This window comes from Pongo abelii, chromosome 15, assembly GCF_028885655.2.
Source record: "Pongo abelii isolate AG06213 chromosome 15, NHGRI_mPonAbe1-v2.0_pri, whole genome shotgun sequence".
Taxonomy (NCBI): domain Eukaryota; kingdom Metazoa; phylum Chordata; class Mammalia; order Primates; family Hominidae; genus Pongo; species Pongo abelii.
In genome coordinates this window covers 81,735,026-81,762,597 of record NC_072000.2, presented here as the reverse complement: position 1 = coordinate 81,762,597, position 27,572 = coordinate 81,735,026, and the positions used below count along the sequence as shown (strand labels likewise).

Below are 27,572 nucleotides of genomic sequence, written 5' to 3'. Positions count from 1 at the left end.
AAAACCAACATTTATAAATCAGGAATATTGAAATTAATGTCCAAATGAAGGCAAACTTGTTTCTTCCACACTGGGAGAAGGAAGTCAATCAAACTTCTACAGGACAGGACAGATCACACGTTTCTATGGACAAGAATTTTGTTTTTGCTACCAGTTACCTACAACCTACAGAGCAGTAGCTCAAAAGCAATAAAAGACTAGAATCAAATAGCCTGGAAGCATGTACGCTATGTACACAATGCAGTTTTCCACTGGTGCACAGTTTTTTTCTACAGCGCACAGAAGGAAATTGGAATGGTGGGAAGGTTCTACATCATGATTGTGGTGGTGGTTACACAGATGTATACATTTGCGAAAACTAAATGGTTCAATTAAAATGGGTGTGTTTTATTATATGTAAATTATATCTCAATGAAGGTTATTTTAAAAAGGAAAAATAGGCTGGCCAGGCGCAGTGGCTCACGCCTGTAATCCCAGCACTTTGGGAGGCTAAGGCGGGCGGATCACTTGAGGTCCAGAGTTCAAGACCAGCCTGGCCAACATGGTGAAACCCTGTCTCTACTAAAAATACAAAAATTAGCTGGAAGTGGTGGTGGGTGCCTGTAATCCCAGTTACTTGGGAGGCTGAGGTAGGAGAATCGCTTGAACCTCAGATGTGAAGGTTGCAGTGAGCCAAGATTATGCCATTGCACTCCAGCTTGGGCGACAACAGTGAGACTCTGTCTCAAAAAAAAAAAAAAAAAAAAAAGGCTAGGTGCAGTGGCTCACACCTGTAATCCCAGGCTTTGAGAGGCCGAGGTGGGTATATCACCTGAGGTCAGGAGTTGGAGACCAGACTGGCCAACATAGTGAAGCCCTGTTTCTACCACAAAAAAAAAAAAAAAAAAAAAAAAAAGTTTTGTCGCAGTGGCTCACGTCTGTAATCTCAGCACTTTGGGAGGCCGAGGTGGGCAGATCACCTGAGGTCAGGAGTTCAAGACCAGCCTGGCCAACATGGTGAAACCCTGTCTCTACCAAAAATACAAAATTAGGCAAGCATGGTGGGGCATGCCTGTAATCCCAGCTAGCTCGGGAGGCTGAGGCAGGAGAATTGCTTGAACCCCAGGAGGCAAAGGTTGCAATGAGCCGAGATTGCACCATTGCACTCCAGCCTAGGCAACAAGAGCAAAACTCCATCTCAAAAATAAATAAATAAAAATGCAAATAAACTAGCTGAGCATGGTGGTGGGTGCCTGTAATCCCAGCTACTAGGGAGGCTGAAGGCAGGAGAATCGCTTGAACCTGGGAGGCGGAGGTTGCAGTGAGCCGAGATCACGCCACTGCACTCCAGCCCGGGGCGACAGAGCAAGACTCCATCTTAAAGAAAAAAAGAAAAGATAATCAGCTTCAGGGGGAGTGAGGGAGGGTAAAAACAAGAGTGGGTGCAGCAGGACCAATTAGGCTATCTATAGTTGGGGGCATGGCTTGGAGTCCAGTGGTGATGCTCTTCATGGAGACAGTTGCTCATGAGTGAATGAACTCATTGTCTTCCAAGTCTCCTTTCATCTGGTGGAAGGTGCAGGAGTGTGGTAAAAAGACAAAATAATAGGCAAGATTTAAAAATATTTATACCAAAAAAAAAAAAAATCCTGAAAAAGAACAAGGTGGCCTTGCCTTTAGTCTAGTAAATGCAATATGGTCTCGCAGGTGCTCATAAACAGGGTTTCTTTAGGCTAACATTTGAGTGTTTACCATGTACCAGGCACCCTATTAGGTTGCACCATATGAAATTGCCAATATTCGACCTTTTGAACAAAACATGGCAACTTCATATAGTTCATTCTAATACAAATTCTCAACATGGAAACCTGGCTTCTCATTTACTCACATTTACTTCTCATTGACTCACACTTCTCACACTTGGTGCCCAGGTGAGAGGGGTAACCCCTCCTGCTCCCGGGCCCCCACACCTTTACAGATGACAAGAGCACGAAGACGTCAAATAATTTATCCAATAATATCACCTACTTGGTAAATGGTGAAAAAGATTCCAATCCCCAGGGCCAAATCCAGACCCAGGTTGTCATCCGTGTGATGCACCATTCAAAACCCTGCAGCTGTGCCCCTGGGAATAGCAGTAGTTCCAGAAAAGCACACAGTCCCCCCACAGTCTTACTCCAACTTGACCCGGACCCAGCAGTTTACACCAGTAGCTGGGCTTGCTATTCATCCTCTCTAGCACTCCTGGGGATCCACCAACCCTGCCCTGAAACTTGAGTCATTCTTTGTGCGCCCTGCTATGGCCCCTGGGTGGGCATGTCCCCAGTGCCTTGTGACTGCTCCTCACGGACCTGTCCCAACCCCTCCCCCTACCTGGTGTCACTGCGTTCACATTCCCAAGCTGCCCCATCCAGATTGGCACTGCCTCTCAGAGTTCCTGATCTTTGCCACAAGCTAAGGTTTTGTGTCGGTTGCTCAGAGGCAGGCCATCTTGGTGACCCTCGTGGCCTACTTGAGGATCCCTGCACCAAGGGTCCCACTGGATGAAGTGGGCAGTTTCACTGTTTCACCCAGGATACAACTAGGTGACCCCCAGACTCCCGGCTGTCCTTCTGGGACTTTATCCACACATCTGAGTCTCAACTTTCTCCTGTTTTGTTTTCTGAGACAGGGTCTCACTCTGTCGCCTAGGTTAGAGTGCAATGGTGCAATCTCAGCTCACTGCAGCCTCTGCCTCCCAGGTTCAAGTGATTCTCCCACATGTGTGTGGGCCAGATGCGCCAGAGCTCGGGGCTCCCACCCGCTGGGACTACGGGTGAGCGCCGCCACGCCCGGCTAATTTTTGTATTTTTAGTAGAGACGGGGTTTCACCTTGTTGGCCAGGCTGGTCTCAACTCCTGACCTCAAGTGATCTTCCTGCCTCGGCCTCCCAAAGTGCTGGGGTTACAGGCGTGAGCCACCGGCCGGCTCTCTGGTTTTTAAAAGTGCTCTGAGAACATTCCGAGGACACTGGGCGCAGAGTGGCAGGTGCTGGCTTGTGCCTCTGCTCTGGTCTCCACCTCCGGCAGTAGACTGGGAAGAGCCCTGGGGGAGTTACTTCTAGGCTTCCTCCCCAGCAAACCTTCCTCGAGGCATAACCAAACATCTGCCCGGCATCCGAAGACTTCGCGCCACTCTCCCGTCGGGCTGCGCCTCTCTCGCCCGCGCGGCACCGCCGGTCCAGGTCGCAGTTGGAGCGCGGTCGGGGAGGGCAGAGGCGGCGTCGGACCCTCAGGGCCCCGCAGGAGTCGCAGCGCAGGGCCGGAGCGCGCCTGGCCGCAGCTTCCTGCAAACAGGAATTCGCTGAGGGCTGCGACTGCGACAGCGGCGGGGGACTGAGGGCGGGGAGGCGGCCAGATCAAAGAGAGCCGCCCGCAGGGCCAAGACGGGTCGGGGAGCCTCGAGGGGCCCCTCCAAGGAGGGCGGGGGGACGTCCAGGTGCGCGGACCCTAGAGCTGTGCGGGCGCCCACGCGGGGAGCCGGGGCCAGAGAGGCTGTGCGGGCTGCGCGCCCCCGCCCCGCGCGCCCCCGTGCCCAGCGCGCCCCTCAGGATCCCCGGGTCCCGCCCCCGGAGGAGGCGAGGCGGGGCGCGACTGGGTTCGAGGCCGCGGGCAGAGGCGCAGGCAGAGCAGCCTCGGAACCGAGACGATGCGTGCGCTCCGCGACCGAGCCGGGCTCCTCCTCTGCGTGCTGCTGCTGGCGACGCTGCTGGCCGCGGCGCGAGGGCTCCCCGTGAAGAAGCCGCGGCTCCGCGGACCACGGCCCGGGAGCCTCACGAGGCTCGTGGAGGTGAGTGTCGGCGGCACCGGGCTGCGCGCCGTCCCTTCTCCCCAGCCCGCCGGCTCTAGCCGTGCGGGGAGCGGGACCGGGACACACACAGGCAGTGACCCCCCGAGGGAGAGAGAGGGGCCGGGGCCGGCCGTAAGCTCCCGGACATCGGGCGTTGCCCAGGTGCACCGGACTTCGGGGCTCCCACTCCTCGCGCGTGGCTGCGAGCCGGGCTGCCGCGGACCAGCCGGGTGACAAGTTTGACTACTGTGCCGAGTGAGGTGGCTGACACTCCGCGGTGGCCGGGCTTCCTCCCCCTGAGCGAACTTCGCCTGCAGCCCCCTTTCCAGGTGCGCGCCGGCTCGGAGAGGAGTCCCGCCGGTGCGAGGAATCTGGCGCTTTGCGGAGTGGCGGGCCGGGGCGCTGAGGTTCAAACGGTCAGGTGAGCCCCTTCCATGAGACAAGCGGAGGCACAGTGGGGCTCTCCAGCCGCTGGCAGGGGTGGCCAGCCTGAGACTGGCTCTGTCCTCGTGGCCTGTGGGTGGGCGTTGGGGTATAAAACAGGAATGAGATGGAAGAGTAGTGTTGACCATGGAGAGAAGCCATGGTCTGTCAAACCCTGTGTCTTCCAGTCACTGAGGGGTCTACAGTCCAGCTTATTGCCCCCTAGAATGCAGCGGACGTTCATTCCATGGGGACAAAGACAGCCAGACTTGTATTAGGGTATGCAGGAGCAGTCCTATGTGACAGGTGGTCTTAGGTCTTGGGTCCTGGATCCTTCCCTGTACTAAGCTGTAGAAGGCCCGAATAACTCTTCCCATCTTGCCATTTTTCCTTCCTTCCTTCCTTCCCTCCTTCCTTCCTTCCTTCCTTCCTTCCTTCCTTCCTTCCTTCCTTCCTTCCTTCCCTCCCTCCCTCCTTCCCTCCTTCCTTCCTTCCTTCCTTTTCTTTCTCCCTCTCTTTTATTTTATTTTATTTTATTTTTGGGACAGGGTCTCTCTCTGTCACCCAGGCTGGAGTGTGGTGGTGTGATAATAGCTCACTGTAGCCTCAACCTCCTGGACTCAATCGATCCTCCAGCCTCAGCCTCCTGGGTACCTGGGACCGCAGGCATGCACCACCACACCTGGCTAATTTTTTTTATTTTTTATTTTGTAGAGATGGGGGGTCTCACTATGTGTCCCAGGCTGGTCTTGAACTTCTGACCTCAAGCAATCCTCCTGCCTCAGCCTCCCATAGTGCTGGTATTACAGGCGTGAGCCATGGTGCCCAGCCATTCTTCTTCTTCTTTTTTTTGAGACAGATCCTAACTCTGTCACCCAGGCTGGAGTGCGGTGGCACGATCTTGGCTCACTGCAACTTCTGCCACCCGGGTTCAAGCTATTCTCCTGCCTCAGCCTCCTGAGTAGCTGGGATAACAGGCGCCTGCCACTGCGCCTGGCTAATTTTTGTATTTTTAGTAGAGACGGGGTTTCACCATCTTGGCCAGGCTGGTCTTGAGCTCCTGACCTCGTGATCCACCTGCTTCGGCCTTCCAAAGTGCTGGGATTACAGGTGTGAGCCACCGCACCCGGCCATTCTTCCCATTTTTGAGATGACGACACTGAGGGTCCGTATAGGCATGCAGGGTGTGGGAGATTGTGAGTGAGTGAGTGAGAGCCAGAACTTGTCCAGGCTGCTGAAACCCTCCAAAGGCCATGGGAAGGAAGGGGGAGACTGGCTGCACTTGAGGATGTGTCTGTAGACCAGTTTTGCTACCTTTTTTTCTGCCCCCTTAAGGAGTCTTTTAGGTTTTTTTCCTGTCCCCACTCCCTGTGATTTTTTTTTTTTTTTTTTTTTTCTGAGATGGAGTCTCACTCTGTCACCCAGGCTGGAATGCAGTGGCGCATTCTTGGCTCACTGCAACCTCCGCCTCTCGGGTTCAAGCAATTCTCCTGCCTTAGCCTCCCCAGTAGCTGGGATCACAGGCTTATGCCACCACGCCCGGCTAATTTTTGTATTTTTAGTCAAGACGGGGTTTCACCATGTTGGCCAGGCTGTTCTCGAACTGGCTGGTCTCGAACTCCTGACCTTATGATCCACCTGCCTAGGCCTCCCTAAGTGCTGGGATTACAGGTGTGAGCCACCACGCCCGGCTTTTTTTTTTTTTTTTTTTTTCCGAGACGGAGTTTTGCTCTTGTTGCCCAGACTGGAGTGCAATGGCGTGATCTCGGCTCACCATAACCTCCGCCTCCCAGGTTCAAGCGATTCTCCTGCCTCTGCCTCCCGAGTAGCTGGGATTACAGGCATGCACCACCATGCCCAGCTAATTTTGTGTTTTTAGTAGAGATGGGGTTTCTGCATGTTGGTCAGGCTGGTCTTGAACTCCTGACCTCAGGTGACCTGCCTGCCTTAGCCTCCCAAAGTGCTGGGATTACAGGCTTGAGCCACCATGCCCGGCCGAATTATTATTATTATTATTATTTTGACATGGAGTCTTGCTCAATCTCGGCTCACTGCATCCTCCACCTCCCAAGTTCAAGCGATTCTCCTGCCTCAGCCTCCCGAGTAGCTGGGATTACAGATGCCTGCCACCACGCCCAGCTAATTTTTGTATTTTTTTAGTAGAGATGGGGTTTCATCGTGTTGACCAGGCTGGTCTCAAACTCCTGACCTCAAGTGATCCGTCTGCCTTGGCCTCCCAAAGTGCTGGGCTTACAGGTGTTAGCCACCACGCCCAACCTCCCCATGACATTTTAATACCATAGATACACTGTCTATGTATTATGGCCCTTTGGAATGCCACTAACCATTGTAATATCTTAAGACTTTTTGGTCTCTCACAAGATCTAGTTATTGCCCCTATTGAGAATGCATCCTTTAGACTGGCTCTTCTCAGCCTCAGCACCCTTGTCATTTTGGGCCATATAATTCTTTGTGGTAGGGGCTGTTGTCTTATGCTTTATAGGACGTTTAGCAGCATTCCTGGCCTCTACCCACTAGGTGCCTGTAGCACTCGCCTCCTCACAAGGACCAGACACTCCACATGCTTCCTGTGGGACACCCTATCCCCACTGCCCGTAGTGGAGAATGACTGTTGTAGACAGATGAGGCCTCTTGCCAGTCCCTCCTCCTACATAGAGATGACAGTGATAATAAAATTAACTAAATTGGCATTGTTTCTGCTCACTTGGCATGAATACTTTCTATTTTAGTACTTACTGCTTTGTATTGTAATTATTTTTAGCATGTTTGCCAAATCTTCCCCTAACAAGAACACCCTAGACGATGAGTTATTTCAGAGCCAAAATCATATCCTCAGCTCCGGTACAAAGCCTGGCAGAGTCATCAAAAACATGTGAAAACAAATTAGTGCCACAATGAAAAAGCAGAGCTTGCTTGGAGTCTAGGGCTTGGAGTTCTTGTCCCAGTGGGTCATTAATGCATGTGTGACTCACCTTGGCTGATTTCCTCACATTTAAAAAGAGGGGCCTGCATGGTGGCTCACACCTGTAATCCCAGCACTTTGGGAGGCCAAGCTGGGAGAATTGCTTGAGCCCAGGAGTTCAAGACCAGCCTGAGCAACATGGCGAAAACCCATCTCTACCCCTCAAAAATACAAAAATTAGCTGAGCGTGATGGGGCACCCCCGTAGTCTCAGCTACTCAGGAGGCTGAGGTGGGAGGATCTCCTGAGCCCAGGAGGCGGAAGTTGCAGTGAGCTGAGATCGCGCCACTGCACTCCAGCCTGGGTGACACAGCGAGACCCTGTCTCAAAAATAAATAAATAAAATGAAAAAAGAGAGCTAAGAGAGCCTAAGTCATCTTTATGGTTCTGTCCAGCTCTGACATGGTTCCATGAGTCTGCATGATTTGTGTTAAAGCTGTCTATGGCAAAGGTGTTAGTTTAAGGAGTCATATTGAGAGAATGCAGATTGCTATTCTAGGGACTTGGGTGGTGTGTCACAAATAACTGACCAAGCTGGGTGCAGTGGCTCACACCTGTAATCTCAGCACTTTGGGAGGCTGAGGAGGGTGGATCACTTGAGGTCAGGAGTTCAAGACCAGCCTGGCCAACCTGGTGAAACCCTATCTCTACTAAAAATACAAAAATTAGCCGGGCATGATTGTGGGCACCCGTAGTCCCAGCTAATCAGGAGGCTGAGGCAGGAGAATTGCTTGAACCCAGGAGGCAGAGGTCATAGTGAACTGAGATTGTGCCACTGCACTCCAGCCTGGGAGACAGAGTGAGTCTCTGTCTAAAAAATTAAAAAAAATTGAAAAATAAAAAAGAAATAACTGACCAGCCCAAAGACCTTAATGAAGAAGCTAAAGAACATCAAACCCCTGGATCTAAAAGTAAAGGTTGCTGAAAGGGAAGTGAGCATTCTCTGGGCCTTACAGAGTCCATATGAATTACTTAACATGAGAATATTTCATTGTTACACCACTTTGACATGGGCATGATCTCCATTTTCCAGATGAAAAATGGAGGCACAGAAAAGTTAAGCCTAGCCAGGAGCCAGGTCTGTCATTAGAAGGAGCTACGCTGGAGACCTTATGGTACATCTTTGCATGTCATGTTCCAGTCTGCTCATCTGAAGTCTTGAAAAGAATCATAGGGCCGGGCACGGTGGCTCACGCCTGTAATCCCAGCACTTTGGGAGGCCGAGGCGGGTGGATAACAAGGTCAGGAGATCAAGACCATCCTGGCTAACACGGTGAAACCCCGTCTCTACTAAAAATACTAAAAATACAAAAAATACAAAAAAAAAAAAATTAGCTGGGCGTGGTGGCGAGCACCTGTACTCCCAGCTACTTGGGAGGCTGAGGCAGGAGAATGGCGTGAACTCGGGAGATGGAACTTGCAGTGAGCCAAGATCGCGCCACTGCATTCCAGCCTGAGCGACAGAGTGAGACTCCGTCTCAAAAAAAAAAAAAAAAGAATCATTAGGCTGGCCGCGGTGGCTCACACCTATAATCCCCGCACTTTGGGAGGCCGAGGCGGGTGGATCACTTGAGGTCAGGAGTTCGAGACCAGCCTGGCCAACATAGAGAAACCCCATCTCTACTAAAAATACAAAAATTAGCTGGGCGTGGTGGTGGGCGCCTATAATCCCAGCTAGCTGGAAGGCTGAGGCAGGAGAATTGCTTGAACCGGGGAGGCAGAGGTTGCAGTGTGTTGAGATCGTGCAACTGCACTCCAGCCTGGGCGACAGAGCAAGACTCCCTCTCAAAAAACAAAAATATAAATAAATAATTAGCCTTCTGAACAAAATGTGGCCCCCGCTTCTCTGGGCAGGCCTGTTGCTGAGCCTCAGTTTACTCCCACAGTAAAATAAGAACCCATTCTGTCAGATGCAGTGCTGGGTGAAAAAGCACCAGACACGTGGATGGTGACATCGTCATAAAAAGAGGCTGGGGGTCAGGCATGGTGGCTTATACCTGTAATCCCAGCACTTTGGGAAGCCAAGGCAGGTGGATCACTTGAGCTCAGGAGTTCAAGATCAGCCTGGGCAACATGGAGAAACCCTGTCTCTACTAAAAATACAAAAATTAGCCAAGCGTGATGGCATGCAGCTGTAATCCCAGCTACTGGGGGCTGAAGTGGGAGGATTGCTTAAACCCAGGAGTTTAAGGCTACAGTGAGCTGTGATTGATTGCACCACTGCACTCCAGCCTGGGTGACAGAGCGAGACCCTGTCTTCTTTTTTTTTTCTTTTTTTGAGATGAAGTTTCGCTCTTGTTGCCCAGGCTGGAGAGCAATGGCACAATCTTGGCTCACTGCAACCTCTGCCTCCCAGGTTCAAGCGATTCTCCTGCCTCAGCCTTCCTGAGTAGCTGGGATTACAGGCACGTGCCACCATGCCCAGCTAATTTTGTATTTTTAACAGCCATATTGGTCTGGCTTGTCTCAAACTCCCAACCTCAGATGATCTGTCCGCTTCAGCCTCCCAAAGTTCTGGGATTACAGGCGCGAGCCACCGTGTCTGGCCGACCCTGTCTTCAAATAAATAAATAAATTAAATAAAAGAGGCTGGGCCAAGCCAGGCATGGGTGGTGCATGCCTATAGTGCTAGCTACTTGGAGGGTGGGTGGGAGGATCACTAGGAGTTTGAGACTGCACTGAGCTGTGAACGCACCACTGTACTCCATCCTGGGCAACAGAGCAAGACCCTGTCTTGGAAAAAAAAAAAAAAAAAAAGGCTGGGGCCAGTTTGTTGAGTGCTGGACAGGCAAAGAGTGACCCAGCTCTGTCTTGGGTATTTTCTGTTCTAGTTAGGATGAGAACACCACTCAAACAGCCACCATGTGTGTTCCTTGTCTTGTTATCATTTTAGGGATGAGAAAACTGACAGCAGGCCCAATAACTAACCCAAGGTTAGTATGTGGTGAGCCAGGATCCCCACTCAGTTTTGCTTAATTCCAGAGCCCCTGGGCGCCTAAACCTGGCACCCACCACCTCCCTGGCAGGCAAGGGAAGACCTTGGCATGGGAGAAAGAAGAACTGGGGAATTGGTGCCACAAAGGGGTTGAGGGGGTTAGAATTAGGCAAGAGAGGCTGGGTGTGGTGGCTCACGCCTGTAATCCTAGCATTTTGGGAGGCTGAGGCAGGCGGATCCCCTGAGGTCAGGAGTTCGAGACCAGCCTGGCCAACATGGTGAAACCCCGTCTCTACTAAAAATACAAAAATTAGCAGGGCTTAGTGGCAGGGGCCTGTAAGGCCAGCTACTCGGGAGGCTGAGGCATGAGAATCGCTTAAACCCAGGAGGTGAGGTTGCAGTGAGCTGAGATTGTGCCATTGCACCCCAGCCTGGGTGACAGAGTGAGACTCCATCTCAAAAAAAAAAAAAAAAAAAGACCAGGCGCAGTGGCCCATGCCTGTAATCCCAGCACTTTGGGAAGCCAGGGCGGGTGGATCACCTGAGGTTGGGAGTTGGAGACCAGTCTAGCCAACATAGTGAAACCCTGTCTCTACTAAAAATACCAAAAAAATTAGCTGGGCATGGTGGTAGCCACCTGTAATCCCAGCTACTTGGGAGGCTAAGGCAGGAGAATCGCTTGAGCCCGGGAGGCAGAGGTTGCAGTGAGCCGAGGTCATGCCACTGCACTCCAGCCTGAGCTGCAAAGTGAGACCCTATCTCTATTTAAAAATAAATAAATAGAGGAGACCTGAGAGAGGACTGCTCTTCCAGTCTGCAAAGACTGTCCCACCTGGGGCGGGATGGGGGTGGTTTGTGCTGCTGCAGCAGGGGTTAAATGGCCAAGAAAGAAGTGCTTGTTGAGGGCATGGGCTGAGACAGAACAAAGGGCAGAGGAAGGAGCCTGGTGTCCCTGAGAAACCTGAGGCAGTGTCATGCACATGGTGGGGGTGCCCGCCTAGCACTTCAGTCCCGGTCCATTGTCCAGCCAGTTGCCGGGAAGCAGGGGCTGGATTGCCGGAGGTTTGCAAGGTCTCACTGCCAGGTGGGTGGCAATGAGAAGGATGTATTTCCTAAAGGCTGATTTTATTTGGTTGTGGAGTCTTTCTAGCCCAATCAGTGAGTGAGTGCCAGGGGAGAACTAGAACCTAGGTCTGTGTGGTGCCAAGTCTGTGGCCTCACCTGCTAGCCTTCTCCTGCAGCTGGCCACCTCCCTGGACCTCAGCTATGGCCTTCCTTATCCCTCCAGACAATTCTGTCTCTAAAGGGTTGGAAACGCCAGGGAGGGAGAGAGGGAAGAACGGGAATGGGGCCTGGAAGCTTGGCTGCTCAGAGGCCCCAGGCAAGTCTCCAGCCTATCTGATCTCAGTCTCAGGTTGTTATGAGGATCAAAGGGAAGGATAGACGCAGAGAGTCGAACATCCTGTGTAGTGTTTTGTTCATCCAGCACATTCAGCACCGCAGAGCAGCAGGCGGCAAACCAGAAGGTTCAGCCACTGCCTGGAGTTAGCAAAACACAAGGCTTAAGAGCACAGACTCCAGCCAGACCACTGACATCAAATCCCATCCTGCCAGCCCCTAGCTGTGTGACTCCAGGCAAGTTACTTTACCTTTCTGATCCTTGGCTGCATTGTCTATGAAGTGAAGATGATGCTCATACCTACCTAAAGTGTTGTTGTGAGAATCCAGTGAGTCTGTACATATAGGGTGATCGGCAAGACTGGCTACGTTTTTTTGGTTTACTGTTCTTTTTCTTTCTTTTTTTATTGCCTTTACCTGGGAAAGCCAACTGGCCACATTTTTTGTGGGACTCAGTGCAGAATGAAAACGTGGGGCTTCTTGGCCAGGCGCGGTGGCTCACGCCTGTAATCCCAGCACTTTGGGAGGCCGAGGCGGGCGGATCATGAAGTCAGGAGATCGAGACCATCTTGGCTAACATGGTGAAACCCCGTCTCTACTAAAAATACAAAAAATTAGCCAGGCGTGGTGGCGGGTGCCTGCAGTCCCAGCTACTGGGGAGGCTGAGGCAGGAGAATGGCGTGAACCCGGGAGGCGGAGCTTGCAGTGAGCCGAGATCGCGCCACTGCACTCCAGCCTGGGCGACAGAGCGAGACTCCATCACAAAAAAAAAAAAAAAAACAAACAAAAATGTGGGGCTTCTTAGGTATTTCCAAAGGGCAACAAAGAGCAGGGCGTTAAACTAAATATGGGGCTCGGTGCAAAGACACAGGTTGCACACCATGAAGCCGGCCCTGTGCGGGGAGTAGTATGCTTGGTCAGCACTACTCTTATTACAGTGAGGAGCTTTGCAGCCTCCGCTGGGTGCCAGGGTGGGTTGGCTTAGAATAGTACATACCTAATCCCAGCTACTCAGGAGGCTGAGGTGGGAGGATTGTTTGAGCCCAGGAGTATCGAGGCCAGTCTGGGCAACATAGCAAGACCCAGTCTTAAAAAAAAGAATAGTACTTACCAATCAGGAAGGTAGTTGAGGGAGAATGAAATCCAGCCCTATTCCTCTGCCTGTTGGCTAAACAGGCCTGACTAAAGAGTCAATTGCTGTTGTATGCAGGGTCTCAGGCCTGGCTAAAGAGGCAATTGCTGTTGTGTGCTGGGTCTCCAGCACCTCCCGCCAGCATGACTTAGTGTGCAGCCTGGCTCTGTGTGGTTGGGCCTGGGCTTCAGCAGCTAGGGCTGCGGGACCTGTACTTGGTGACTGAATTTAATTATCCAGGACAAGTTTCTGACCCCTGAGGCACAAAGGAGAAAGGAGAACAGGGAACTGTGAAGGGGCTGAAACAGGTTAGCAGGCGGGCTCGTGCAATGCAGTAAGGGTCTATGGGGATTGGGACTCTGTTGTGTTAACTGGAAACACGTGGGTCAGGGGCTGCCTGGCCAAGCCTGGGAAGGTAAGCATAGGAGTGAGAGAGAGAGAGAACTGGTGAAGGTATACCTCAGGGTGTATCTCTATTTGGGCAGTGACACCACCCCCCAAAAGAATGGCCTTGTGTGTTTGTACATGCATGCAACTCCACATGTAAGCTTAGAAGATGGAGAGAGGTGGTCTTGTGAGATAGGACTGGAGTTCTTCAACAACCTGGAGTCTCAGAATTCCCCTCAGAATGCCATGAGAATACACCTGCCGAGTGATTTTGCAGCAGTGTTCGGGGGACCTGAATGAGGTGTAAAGAACTGGCACATTGCCTGGCGAGGGGGGTACCCCTGATGGCTCCTCTGTCTGCCGTCTGAGTACCGTCTATCGCCACCTCTGGGTAATGTTCATTGCATGCTTACCACCTACAAGGTACTATTCTAATTCAACAACCCTATGAGACGGGTGCTGGTGTTTCTCTAAATTACAGAGGAAGGAGCTAAGGCAGATTAAATAACCTGCTGGAGGTCATGCAGCTAGTAGGTGTATGTGTTGGGATTGAACCCCGGTCATGTGGACTCCAGCCTGAACTCATTTCCACCACATTCAGCTGAGATGATGAAAGTGGAACTGCTCTGTGAAGGCAGAAGGTGGTGGCCTACAAGGGGTTACTGTCACCAGTGTCTGTCCACGCATGCATAGTGTGCACCAGTGTGCAGGTGTTGAGATCAGGCCGGGCTGAGCTGATTCCTAGTTCTCTTATTGTAACCTTTAAGACCTTACGTAAGTCCCCTACCCTCCCTGAGCCTCCATAGCCTCATCTTTAACATAAAGGTGATCACACTCGCCCCTCAGGGTTGCTGGTGTTCATTTGTTTACATGTCAGTGATTTATCGAGCTCCTCTAATGTATCAGGCACTGTGCTCAGCACAGTATCCCACAGTGAACAAAGCAGACACAATTCCTGTCTGCACAGAACTTACCTTTGAGTTGGAAAAAGTGACAGATGGTACGGAAATTGCCTAGGAAGGCCTGGTGTGTAAGATGTGCCCAGAGATTGGCTATGGGCTGGGTCTCTGGGTGCCCAGCCCTGATCCCCTCAGCCCTGCTGGGAGCTGTACGTGGCTCACTTGAAGTGCCTGGAGAGCAAATCCTCCCTTCTAGGTCCAGAGCCTTTAACCAGGACTGGTGGAGTTGGCAGATAAATCCCCAGCTCCGTCCGTGCTCGAGGGGTATCAGAGGAGCCCAGGGGGATTGGCTGCAGGTGCCCATCACGGTTGCTGCTTGACTGCATCCTTGACTGCCGCCTCCCCTTCCCTGTCTCACTCCCCTACCCTCTTCTGGCATCTCCTGGGGCCACCTTCCAGTGGAACCACCTGCACTGGAACCCTTGTCTCGGGGTGGGCTTCGAGAGAACCCAAACTAAGATGAGACGTTCCCCACATCTCTTTCCACTCCCAGGAGTTCCCCAAGGGCTGACGCACAGAGAGGGAGACTCCCAAGAGCAGCTCCAGAGAGGAAAGGTGGCAAGTGTGGCTGTGACACTTGGCCAGGACCTCTCTGGCCTTTGCCCACCCTATGGTCTGACTGGGCACCAGAGAGAGGAGTGGGTAGAGAGGGCTGGAAATGAACATTTTGAGCACCTACTGGGTAGCAGGGCCTGGGCTAGGCTTAGTCCTGTCGTCATTCCCATTTTGCAGATGAAGAAACTCACAGAGGCTTCTCTCCTGCTAGGGCCCCACAGGTTAGAAGCCAGGCTGCCAGCAGAACTCAGACCAGGCAGCCCAATCTACAGCATGCTTGCTTTTCTTTTCTTTTCTTTTTATTTATTTATTTTTTTTGAGACGGATTCTCACTCTGTTGCCCAGGCTGGAGTGCAATGGTGCGATCTCGGCTCACTGCAACTTCCGCTGCCTCAGTTCAAGCTATTCTCCTGCCTCAGCCTCCCGAGTAGCTGGGACTACAGGCACCTGCCACCATGCCCAGCTAATTTTTTTTGTATTTTTAGTAGGGACAGGATTTCATCATGTTGGCCAGGCTGGTCTCAAACTCCCGACCTCAAGTGATCCACCCGCCTCAGCCTCCCAAAGTGCTAGGATTACAGGCGTGAGCCACCGTGCCTGGCCTAGAGCATGTTTTTTTAACTACAGCACTATTCACATGTGGGTTGGATGATTCTTGTGGGGTGGCCTTGTACACTGCAGGCTATGTGGCAGCATTCCTGGCCTGTGCCTACTAGATGCTAGTAGAAACCCCCTCTAGCTGTGACAACCACAAATTTCTCCAGGCAGTGCCACATGTCCCCAGATAAGAACCACTGCATAACCACTGTACCACCTGCCCAGGCAGGTCCAGCCGCCACCAGGCTAAGGTGTCCCAATCAGCCAAAAGGCTGCACAACTCTGAACACCTGCTGCTCCGAGACTGCCTGTCTCTATGCCCCAGAGACTGCAGACAGTGGAGATGCTGAGCAAAGTCACAGGCACAGTTAGGGCTTTGGTGGAATTGTGGGTGGGAGCTGCCAGGAAGCCAGCACTTGGGGATGCTCCAGGCCTCCCTCATTGGTCAGTGAAGGGGCTGAGTTGTTCCATTACTCACCCTTCCACCTTCCACTCATCCACCCTGCTGTCTAGACTAGAGGGCTTTGACTCAGCAAGAGACTCCAGGCTGGGGCCGAGTTGGGCCCACGGCTGCCCGGGGACCAGGAGTTCAGTGCAGGAGCCCTGGAGCCAGGTGTTTGGACACCACAGAAGGGGAGGTCAAAGAGGGAGAGACAGAAGATTCTGAATCTGTTTCCAAACTTTCAAGAAAAAAAAGTGAGAGTGAGAAACTAGGCTGATTAAGCCCCTGATTTTTGAAGGGGATGCAATACTATCACTTTATAGCATGCAGGTTAAGAGAATGGGCTCTAGGCCCAGACTGCCTGGTTTAAATCCTGGCTTTGTCGCTAAATGTCTGTGCAACCTCAGGCAGGTTACTTGCCCTCTCTGTGCCTTAGTTTCCATTGTAAGACAGGCATGACAATGAGGATGTAAGACGGGGAGGATGAAATGAGTGACGAAGTGTTTAGAATAGTGCCTGGTGCGCAGTAAATGCTGTGGAAATGTTTGATAATAAAATTCTCACAGTCCTTGCAGGGAAGAATGATTATCCTCAATCTGCAGATGAGGATATTGTCAAGTTGAAGAAGTTAGTAAGAGGCAGAGATGGGATTTGAACCCAAGCTTATCTGGCTCTCAGAACCAGTGTTTGTCAGCCATACCATACTGCCCAGGTATGAGATGGGAGGGGTGGCAAGGGTGTGGCCTGAGTGAAGCAGGGTCCACAGGTGGCAGGTCCCGGAGACTCATAAGGCAGCTCTGGGAGGTGCTCCTTTTGCCCTGGCATAGAGACCTGGGCAGTGGCTATAGCCTGGAGGCAGGTGGCAGCCACTGAGCCCCTAGTGCCCCACTGTCTGGGCAGATGAACGCTGAACAGGAGTCAGAGATGACATGGATCTGCTTTTCACTTACCATCTGATCTGAAGCAAGGACTGTCCCGGTGAGGACACCATGGCCAGTGGCTGTTGGAAGGGATGAACTGGCTGAGTCAGCCATACCAGCAGCCTGGAATAGAAAAAGGAGCCAGGCCCCAGGCAGGCAGGTGGAGGAACACAGCCCTCATCTGGATGGCCTGGGTGGGGCCTAGTGGACAGGAGCAGGCTGAGGGGAAAGGCCAAGGCCTGCTGCCCACTCCCTGGTAGAACCAGGTGCATCCCTGGGGGCCTTTCTGCTCTGACCTGTGAGGGCCATGGGGAGTGGCAGGCACATTGTCTGCAAAGGACACCACTCTCTGAAACAACTCTCTCCCCTTCTTGGGCTTTGGTTTCTTCATCTGTGAAATGACCCTCCTTTTCATGCCTTACACTGGCATCCTCTGTGAAAACGCTTTGTGGACACAGTCCACTGTCTGACCAGCTACACCCTCACTTACCCGTTGAGGGCCTTAAAGCAGGTGGTGTGGAGATTTTACACTACAGATACACACTCCAGAGAGGTGTAAGTCACAGGGTGAGTTTATGACCCGGTCAGACCCCAGGGCTCCTGGATCTGCCTGGCCAGCCTTTTCCGGGTCCCCATGGGGTAAGCCCTGACCTGTTACCTCACCTTCCCTCTCTCTTCCCCAGGCTTCAGCCTCCCCAGATCCTAGGCCTCTGAGGGAAGAGGAGGAGGCACCACTGCTCCCCAGAACCCACCTGCAGGCAGAGCCACACCAATATGGACGTTGGACTGTCACTGAGCCAGCAGCCCTGACCCCAGGGAATGCCACGCTTCCCACGACCCAGGAGGTTACTCCCTTGCTGCTGGAGCTGCAGAAGCTGCCGGGATTGGTCCACGCAACCTTGAGTACCCCTAACCCTGATATCCAGGTGAGAGCTACAGAAGGGCCAGCAGCCCTGCAGACACCCGGAGAGGAGCGGGGCTGACAAGGTGGGCTCAGGATACCCTACATCCTGGACTCCGTGGAGGGTGGGGCTGCTGTGTGGGGTCAGAGGGCAGGCTCCCCATGCTCTCCCTGTGGTGTAGGGGGCAGAGGACCTGCCCCTCTACTTTCTAGCTGTGGGCCTTGGGCAAGTCTTTTGACTCTTTGAGCCTTTGTTCTCTAGACCATGGCAAGAGACAAACAGCACCAACCCAGCAGGGCTATGTGAGCACCAGTAAGTGGGAAATGCTTTGTAGGCTACAAGGGATTCCAGGAATCTAAGGAGGCCTCCTGGAAAAGACCTGCAGGTCTGATCCCCTAAAGAAGGGGTACAGTATAGAATGGAGTGGGCTGGTGGCATGGGGGACAGCCACCTGAAGGGCTTTATAGGAGAGGAAATTAGAGCGGCTGGCAGAATTCTAGTTTCAGGCTCCACTGCCTGGCGTGAGTCCTTCATGATAATAATTCTGCATGTTTGTGTAGCAGCTACAGTTTACAAAACACTTTCCCCAGAAGGGGAAAAAAGACCACAAAAGTATAAAACACAATTCTAAAATTATTTAAAAATGTCTCTCTTCTCTACTTACCTACACACACACACACACACACACACGCACACGCAAAAAACTGGAAGGTTTTCTGTCAGCGATAGAATATAGGTGATATTCTTTTTTCTTTCTTTTTTTTTTTTTGAGATGGAGTCTCGCTCTGTTGCATAGGCTGGAATGCAATGGCATGATCTCAGCTCACTGCAACCTCTGCTGCCTGGGTTCAATAAATTTTCCTGCCTCAGGCTCCCAAGTAGCTGGGTGCACCAACATGCCCGGCTAATTTTTGTATTTTTAGTAGAGCCAGGGTTTCACCATATTGGCCAGGCTGGTCTCGAACTCTTGACCTCGTGATCTGCCCACCTCGGCCTCCCAAAGTGCTGGGATTACAGGCGTGAGCCACAGAGTCCAGCCAGAATATAGGCGATTTTCATTTTCTTCTTCATAGTTTGCTGTTTTTTTCCAAATTTTGTTCAGTGAACCTCATGTTACTTTATTGAATAGCCAAAAATAATGTTTCTGAAGTTCAGTTTCACATAAATGATTTTATTTTACTTATTTTCCATCCATAATGTGGTGCAAGAGAGTTCCTCCGAGGGCTGCTGTGTCGGGAGCACTCAGCTTCCAGCCCTACCATGAGGAATTGGAGGCTCAGAGCTGCCCAGGCCCAGTAGATGCATGCTGGCAGAGCCGGGATTCAAAGCCAGCTTCTCTTAAGCTAGTGAGTGTCAACCGTGGCATGTGTTAGAACCGCCATACCTGGCCCCAGCCCAGACCAGTTCAGTCCATATCTGGCATCTGCGAATTAGGAGTCCCCAGGTGATTCTAATGCACCTCCAGGCCGTAAGCTGTGATTTTTGTGCTCTAAGAGACCAGGAAGGTTAGCCAAAAATGTCAGCCAAGAGAAGACAGCTGGTTTGAAGGAAAGGTTGGGCCTCTCACCTCTGACCCTGACCCCATCATCCCCCGTCTCTTTGGAATGCAGCTCTAAGACCTCCTTCACTGGCCGGCCTGGCCTGTCTCCTGCAGGTGACCATCAAGGTGGTGGAGGACCCCCAGGCCGAGGTGGAGATAGACCTGTTGGCTGAGCCCAGCAATCCCCCGCCCCAGGATACCCTTAGCTGGCTGCCCACCCTCTGGTCCTTCCTCTGGGGAGACTACGAAGGAGAGGAAAAAGACAGGGCCCCAGGGGAGAACGGGGAGGAAAAGGAGGAAGACAAGGATTATCCTTCAGAGGAAATCGAGGGTGAGGACCAAGAGGACAAAGAGGAAGATGAGGAAGAGCAGGCACTCTGGTTCAAGGGAACTACAGACAACTGGGACCAGGGCCGGCTGGCCTCCGGGGATTGGGTCCTCAAGGATTCTCTCAGCTACGGTGAGCACCCCCATCTTGGCATCCGCAGGCTGCTCCCCTATAGGTACTGAGTGGAAATGGGGGTCGGGGAGAGGGTGGAGGCTTCCCAGGCAAGACCATCTGAGGAAGCCAGGAGCTTAGGCCTTGTTCAAACACCATCATCAACTCAAAAGTAACATTGCCAATAGCTTGCAGAGTTTTTCCTTTTTTTTTTTTAATTTTTTTATTTGAGATTGGGTCTCGCTCTGTTACCCAGGCTGGAGTGCAGTGGCATGATCATGGTTCACTGCAGCCTCAAACTCCTGGGCTCAAGCGATCCTCCCACCTTAGCCCTCCCACCTTAGCCCCCGAATAGCTGGAACCACAGGTGCATACCACCAGGGCAGGCTAATTTTTTTATTTTTAGTAGAGATGAGGTCTCCCTATGTTGCACAGGCTGGTCTCAAACTCCTGGGCTCAAGCAGTCCTCCCACCTCGGCTTCCCAAAGTGCTGGGATTACAGGCATGAGCCACTGTGCCCAGCCTTTTTTTTTTTTCTTTTTTTCTAAACAACATTTGACCCCCACAAAAATCTCTGATATCCCCTAAGCAGAAGACATTTGTTACTATTATATTTATTTACATCTGTGAGTTTCCAAGGATTGAGAAATTATAAATTCCATCACTCATGACTGACCTTATTTTCAGATTGTGTGTGTGACTTTGACTCCTGGCTGTGTTGCTTACCAGCTGAATGACCTTGGGCAAGATTCTTCAACTCTCTGTGCCTCAGTTCCTTCCTCTATAGAATGGGGAATGGTATAATCTTTACTACATGGAGTTGGCTGTAGAGAGTATTAAGTGAGTTAAGACATATACAGTGCCAGCATGGAGTAAAGAAAGTATTGGCTATTTTTATTATTTTTGTTAGAAAAAGACATAACAGCAGCACAAACTGTTCAGAAAATATTACCTTAAGCCTACCAGCCTCTCACGATGACAGATTTTTTTTTTTTTTTTTTTTTTTGAGGTGGAGTCTCACTCTGTTGCCCAGGCTGGAGTGCAGTGGCGCAATCTCGGCTCACTGCAACCTCCACCTCCCAGGTTCAGACGATTCTCGTGCCTCAGCCTCCCAAGTAGCTGAGATTACAGGTGTGGACCACCATGCCTGGCTAATTTTTGTAGTTTTAGTAGAGATGGGGTTTCACCAACTTGGCCAGGCTGGTCTTGAACTCCTGACCTCAAGTGATCTGCCTGCCTTGGCCTCCCAAAGTGCTGGAATTACAGGCATGAGCCACCGTGCCCGGTCATGATGATGATTTTTATTTTTGCATATTGTGGTTCAGGTTTCCTCTGGGTGCAGACATGTTTTATGCATAGTTGCAGCCATTTCCCTTGGAGCCCTGGTGTCTTGTCAATGGACAGAGGTGCCTGTGGTTAAGACTAAGTTGTGACAGGCTCGTCCCAATTCACTAAAATAATGTAAACTCACAGAAAATTTTCATGACGGCCGGTCATGGTGGCTCATGCCTTGTAATCCCAGCACTTTGGGAGGCCAAGGCAGGTGGACTGCTTGAGCTCAGGAGTTTGCGACCAGCCTGGGCAACATGTTGAAACCCTATCTCTACAAAAAACACAAAAATTAGTTGGGCATAGCGGCGCCTGCCTGTAGTCCCAGCTACTCGGGAGGCTGAAGTGGAAGGATCACTTGAGCCTGGGAGGTGAAGGCTGCAGTGAGCCGTGATTACATTACTGCACTCCAGCCTGGGTGACAGAGCGAGACCCTGTCTCTAAAAAAAAAAAAAGGAAAAATTTTAATGTTTTTCAGCTTTTCTCCCATTAATTTTCTTTAAACTCTTGGCGCCAGTGCTGGCCTGTCTGTGAAGTGTGGAACCAGCTCTCAGTATTTTGGGGGTTTCACAGAAAGCACTGGGTCTCAGGCCCTGCACAGCCTGAGGATTTGGGCCCAGCCACAGTGTATTTCAGCTCCCTCAGATCAGAAGTGGGTCCCTAATATGGGTAGCAGGGAAATTCTTTTTTTTTTTTTTTTTTTTTTTTTGAGACAGGGTATCACTGTGTCTGGAGTGAGACACAGTGGCTGTGGCTGGAGTGCAGTGGCATGATCACAGCTCACTGCTGCCTCAACCTCCCTGGCTCAGATGATCCTCCTGCCTCAGCCTCCTCAGTAGCTTTTTAAACATTTTTTGTAGAGATGGGGTTTTGCCATATTTCCCAGGCTGGTCTCGAGCTCCTGAGTTTAAGCAATCTGTCTGCCTCAGCCTCCCGAAGTGCTGGGATTATAGGCATGAGCCACCATGCCCAGCCTGGGAAATTATTAAATATCTCCAGTGCAAGAGAAATATTGTCACCTTTGGTTTTGATTGACATAGAAACTATAGCTCAGGCCAGGTGGGATAACACCTGTAATCCCAGCATTTTGGGAGGCTGAGGCTGGAGGATCGCTTGAGCCCAGGAGTTCAAGACCAGCCTGGGCAACATGGCGAAACCCGTCTCTACAAAAAATTTAAAAATTAGCCAGGCTTAGCCGGGTGCAGTGGCTCACGCCTGTAATCCCAGCACTTTGGGAGGCCAAGGCAGGCAGATCACTTGAGGTCAGGAGTTCGAGACAAGCCTGGCCAACATGGTGAAACTCCGTCTCTACTAAAAATACAAAAATTAGCCACGCGGTGGCTCAAGCCTGTAATCCCAGCACCTTGGGAGGCCAAGGCAGGTGGATCACGAGGTCAGGGGTTCGAGACCAGCCTGACCAACATGGTGAAACCCCATCTCTACTAAAAATACAAAAATTAGCTGGGTGTGGTGGCGGGTGCCTGTAATCCCAGCTACTCAGGAGGCTGAGGCAGGAGAATTGCTTGAACCCAGGAGGCAGAGGTTGCAGTGAGCCGAGATCATGCCATTGCACTCCAGCCTGGGCGACAGAGCAAGACTCCGTCTCAAAAAAAAGAAAAAATTAGCCAGGCGTGGTGGCGCATGTCTGTAATTCCAGCTACATGGGAGGCTGAGGCAGGAGAATCGCTTGAACCCGGGAGGCGGAGGTACAGTGAGCCGAAATTGCGCCACTGCACTCCAGCCTGGGTGACAGAGTCTCAAAAAAAGAAAAAATTAGCCAGGCTTAGTGGCACGTGCCTGTAGTCCCAGTTACTAGGGAGGCTGAGGTGGGAGGAATGCTTGAGCCCAGGAAGTCAAGGCTGCAGTGAACCATGATCACACCATTGCACTCCAGCCTGGGCAACAGGGTAAGACCCTGACACAGAAAACAAATTAAAAAACCTATAGCTCAGAGATGTAGGGCGACTTGCCCAAGGTCACACCAATAGTGGTCAGATAGCTCCCAGCCCCAGGTATCATTTCCTGTTCATTGCTGTGTTGGCACAGAGCAAGTGGCTAGCGGTTATAGTGTCTCTTCAGGGCCACCTGATATATTTGCACAGGTTATTCACTGCAGAAGGGAATCCAGTTGAGGGAGCAGGTGGAAGCTGAAATCCAGCCCAGCTTCATTCATGAGGCTGGAAGCCCTGGCATGGGCTGCATCCACCTGAGGAAAGGGTGCCGTGTGCTGATTTGTACCGATTTGCCCTGTGAGCTATAGGCACTCACCCCCAACTCCCTGTCTTAACCCAGACTATGAGCCTCAGGAGGAGTGGAGTCCCTGGTCTCCCTGCAGTGGGAACTGCAGCACTGGCAAGCAGCAGAGGACTCGGCCCTGTGGCTATGGCTGCAGTGCCACCGAGACCCGTACCTGTGACCTGCCCTCCTGTCCTGGTGAGATGAGCCCCTACCCCTGCATAGGAGTGGCTGGTGTGGCTTAGGCTGGAGGCTTGGTCCCCTGGGAATGTGGGTGGGCTTGGGAGATGGGATGCAGGAAGCTCACAAACATGGTGGTCCTGCCTTGTCCCAGCCCTATTTTGGCTGCTGTGGGCACTGAGAGCCTATTGAGGTGGGGGGGTTTCCCCATCAGGGGCACTGAGGTGGCCTGTGGAGCCACCAGCCTGGCCCCCTTTCTTCCCAAAGGCACTGAGGACAAGGACACCTTGGGCCTCCCCAGTGAGGAGTGGCAGCTCCTGGCCCGCAATGCTACGGACATGCATGACCAAGGTGAGTGAGGGGCTAGGCTTGCCCCTGGTGGTTTGGGGAACGAGCTCTCAGGGGAGGGTGGGGTATTATTCCACAGCAGGAACCTGGCTTCTATCCACGAGGCAGAGAGCACAGCTTCCATCTGGAAGGTTTGCTTCCCCAACAGGGGGCCCTGGCATTTCTGAGCCAGCCCATTGGCCTTTCTCAGCCTGGTATTCCTACTGGGAAGGTCTTAATGGGAGCAGCAGAGCTTAGAGATCATCTGGTGGGGCATATCCTATCCTCCCTGGCAGCAGGATGGGGTGGGGACGTTCTGACTTCCATTCCTTGGTTACTCTTGGGAGGCTCCTGGGCAGGCTCTGTCTGGAGAGGGGGATGCAGTGCAGTCAGAAATGGGTCACTCCAGGCAGCTGGGCATGGACCAGGCTTCCATCTGCACACTCTTGAGTCTGTGTCTGTTGGTCTTACTTGCACCCTGCAAGGAAGGCAGGGAGACCCACCTTGCAGATAAGGGTTGCACTCAGCACAGCAAGAGCCTACTGAGCCTGCATCATGTGCCTGGCCACGGTGCTGGGGCAGGGGAGGTCAGCAGTCTGAGGCCTGGTCCCTGTCCTCAAGGAGCTCAGGTCTCATGGAGGAAAGACATACATAACCCATGTGAGCACTGCACTGCAAAGAAGACCCTAAATATTTGGGAGCAAAGAGGAAGGAGCAATTTGTTTTCCGGTGCAGGGGTGGGCCTGGGAAATGTGTGTCTCTTCCCCTGTCCTGTGTTACTGTTTCCCAGGCTCCTCCTTCACTCCCAGTCAAACCCCAAATCCCAGTGTCTGGATCGTGGGGAAGGTTCCAGTCCCTTGGAGATGTCCAGGGCCTCAAACTATCAAAGTCAGTCCCCCAGTGTCCGGGGCTGGACAGCTCATCCCATTAGGATGAGGGCACAGAAGGGAAAATGAGAAACAAGACCCAGTTAACAGCATCGACTTAGGTGGATTCTGGGGAGTCGGGAGCAAGGTTCTGCGCATTCCCACGTGGCCAGCTGCCCAAGGCCATTTTTCTTCTTTCTGCTGTTCCCTGGTGACTGCAGTGTTTTCCCCTTCCCTGCTTGCTGCAGGGCTCTGGTGAGTCTGGGGGACACCTCTTTCTGGTTTATGAAGGCTCCTGGCCTCTGCTGTGCTGTGCCATGGGGACCGGGTGAAATGGTGAGATAGAGTCTTGCTCTGTCACCCAGGCTGGAGTGCAATGGTGCGATCTCAGCTCACTGCAACCTCTACCTCCTGGGTTCAAGTGATTCTTGTGTCTCAGCCTCCTGAGTAGCTGGGATTACAGGCATGCACCACCACGCCCGGCTAATTTTTGTATTTTTTGTAGAGACGGGACTTTGCCATGTTGGCCAGGCTGGTCTTGAACTCCTACCTCCTGCCTTGGCCTCCAAAAGTGCTGAGATTACAGGCATGAGCCATCGCGCCTGGCCCCCCAGCTCTTCTATTTAAGAGAACCTCAGACAGATGTACTTTAGCCTCAGGTTTTTGTTTTGAGGGATATAATTTATTTTAAAATTAAATAAAAATATAGTTAAAAATAAAAGGCCACATTTCCCGAGGTGGAGATGGGGAGGAGAGCAGCACAGACAGAGGGGGCCACAGGAGGCCCAAAGTGGCCAAGTGACTCACCCCAGGCCAGACTGCCTGAGAAAGGCAGCATTCAGAACAAGAATGGGCCAGTGGCTAAAATAATGAAACCTTCTTACCAGTTGGTGAAAAGTTGCTGTCCCTGTCTCCACTCGCCCCGGATCCTTTTCCGAGATCTCAGGATCTTTCCCACCATTCAGCACGTGACACCTAAACCTTTCCCACCATTCAGCACATGATATATGGCACCGCAGAGGACCTCTGGGTCATTGCTCCAGCCCCTTGGCCCGTGTCTATTCTGAGCAAGAGCTTCTTGCTTCAGGTTGTCTGGGTGGTGTGGGGTAGCCTCTCTCTGTCCCCAAGGCCCTACTAAGCCATGCCTTTGCACCGGCTGGGGCCTGGGCCTTCTCTCCCCATGCACTGGCCCTTAATCAGTCCCCATCCCACACGGGCCTGGCTCTCTCACTGGCTTCCCTCCTGCACTTCGCGGCCCTTTGCAGATGTGGACAGCTGTGAGAAGTGGCTGAACTGCAAGAGCGACTTCCTAATCAAGTACCTGAGCCAGATGCTGCGGGACCTGCCCAGCTGCCCATGTGCCTACCCACTGGAGGCCATGGACAGCCCCGTGAGCCTGCAGGACGAGCACCAGGGCCGCAGCTTCCGATGGAGGGACGCCAGCGGCCCTCGTGAGCGCCTGGACATCTACCAGCCCACGGCGCGCTTCTGCCTGCGTTCCATGCTGTCTGGGGAGAGCAGCACGCTGGCTGCCCAGCACTGCTGCTATGACGAGGACAGCCGGCTGCTGACCCGTGGCAAGGGCGCCGGCATGCCCAACCTCATCAGCACCGACTTCTCACGTAAGCTGCACTTCAAGTTTGACACGACGCCCTGGATCCTGTGCAAGGGGGACTGGAGCCGCCTCCACGCTGTGCTCCCCCCCAACAACGGCCGGGCCTGCACCGACAACCCCCTGGAGGAGGAGTACCTGGCACAGTTGCAGGAGGCCAAGGAGTACTAGTGACGGGGCTGCTGAACAGACACTGCAGGGAGAGGGCAGGCGGCTGCTGCTGTTGCATGGGAGAACTTTCCTGGTAGGGCCCTCACCCGCCCCTGCCCAGATAGGGTGAGGAAAGGGCTCCCCCAGTGAGGTTGGTCGGAGGCTGCATGCCCTCTGCCGGCGACCCCGAGGCAGATATCTCAGTGGGGTTAGTGAGAAGGTTGAAGGGTATCTAGGGCCCAGGGTGAGTGTCCCTGGGAGCCCTGGAAATGTGCATATGTGCCTGTGTCTGCCGGGACCTCCCTCTGCTGCCTGCTGGGACCCTGGCCACTCATTTTTCTCCTCCTTGGGAGCTGGGCTCTTCTGCCCTGGCTCTGCACATAGGTGTTAGCCAGCAGCTCCAGAAACATCCCGATTCCCGGGATCTGCCACGAGTCACCCACACTCCACCCTGACAGCCAGCAGAGGAAGGGCCACTCTTCTCATGAACACAGCCATCCTTTGCCAGGGGGGCATCCAGCCCGGGTGACCACCCCTCCTTATCTCTGGGTGGTGCACATGCCCTTCTTTCCCCACCCCCTTTCATGAGCCACTGCACAGGAAGCTATCTGTAGCCCCAAGCTGCCTTTCTGTTGGACACCACTTTCGTCTTGGGCTGCAAGCCAGCCCAGCTGAGGCGAAGTGGACTCCACGCAGGGAATGGCTTGCCCAATTCTGGTCCCTTTCCTTTGCTCAGCCCTCTCTGTTCTGCTGATTGTAGGGATGTGCAGGGCTGGGAGTTGGCACTCCCCCCGAGTGGGGAGGTGACAGCTTGTCACAGTAGCCAGGCTTGGGTGGGTTCAGCACTAGCTCAGGACGGTGTGTCACACGTCTATAGTAAACCAGTTCTCTGGGAGGGGAAAAAAGCCCTGATTTGTTGCATTTGGGCAGCTTCTGCGGTGTAAATTCTCCCAGCAGTGGCCCATGTCATGCTCCCAGCATCACTGAATGCACTGAACTCAGAGTTGGGAAGAGATGCACATAATCGCTCTCCCGGCACACCTCATGCCTCTTCCCTGCCTACCCATCCCCCCGGCTACACTTCCTTGCCTTCTATGGGGTTGAAATGTTGAAATCTCAACTGTCTCTGTTCACAAGAGCCACCAAAAGGTAGGGGACTTCAGTCCTAGCCCCCAGATGGGCGCCCTGAAGCTCTCTGGGCTCCTCAGCAATAAAGCACTTTATTTTCAAATTCTGCCTGATGAAGACTTTCGGGCCCCAGCAGAGCGGAGGAGTGTAAGGAACCCTTGCTTATGGTCCAAGTCAAACTCCCATGGGTGTGCTTGTAATTTACCTAACCCACAGCAGGCTCCTTTTCATTTCCTGGACCAGCTGGGCAGGCAGAGCTTGTGGCATGCAGGGGTTAGACTCTAAATATCAGTTATCCTTATTCACACTGCCTAGGAGATGGACGAG

The 27,572-nt window shown here is 52.5% G+C and overlaps 1 protein-coding gene across 1 annotated transcript; it reads left to right on the top strand.

Moving 5' to 3' along the window:
• The first annotated feature begins 3,645 nt into the window (after window positions 1-3,645).
• Window positions 3,646-27,345, top strand: ISM2 (isthmin 2). The gene is made up of 6 exons (XM_002824975.4): window positions 3,646-3,807; window positions 17,221-17,463; window positions 19,094-19,439; window positions 23,040-23,180; window positions 23,430-23,513; window positions 25,621-27,345. The coding sequence occupies exons 1-6, from the start codon at window positions 3,667-3,669 to the stop codon at window positions 26,136-26,138; spliced, it is 1,473 nt and encodes a 490-aa protein (XP_002825021.3). The 5' UTR covers window positions 3,646-3,666; the 3' UTR covers window positions 26,139-27,345.
• Window positions 27,346-27,572: the final 227 nt, after the last annotated feature.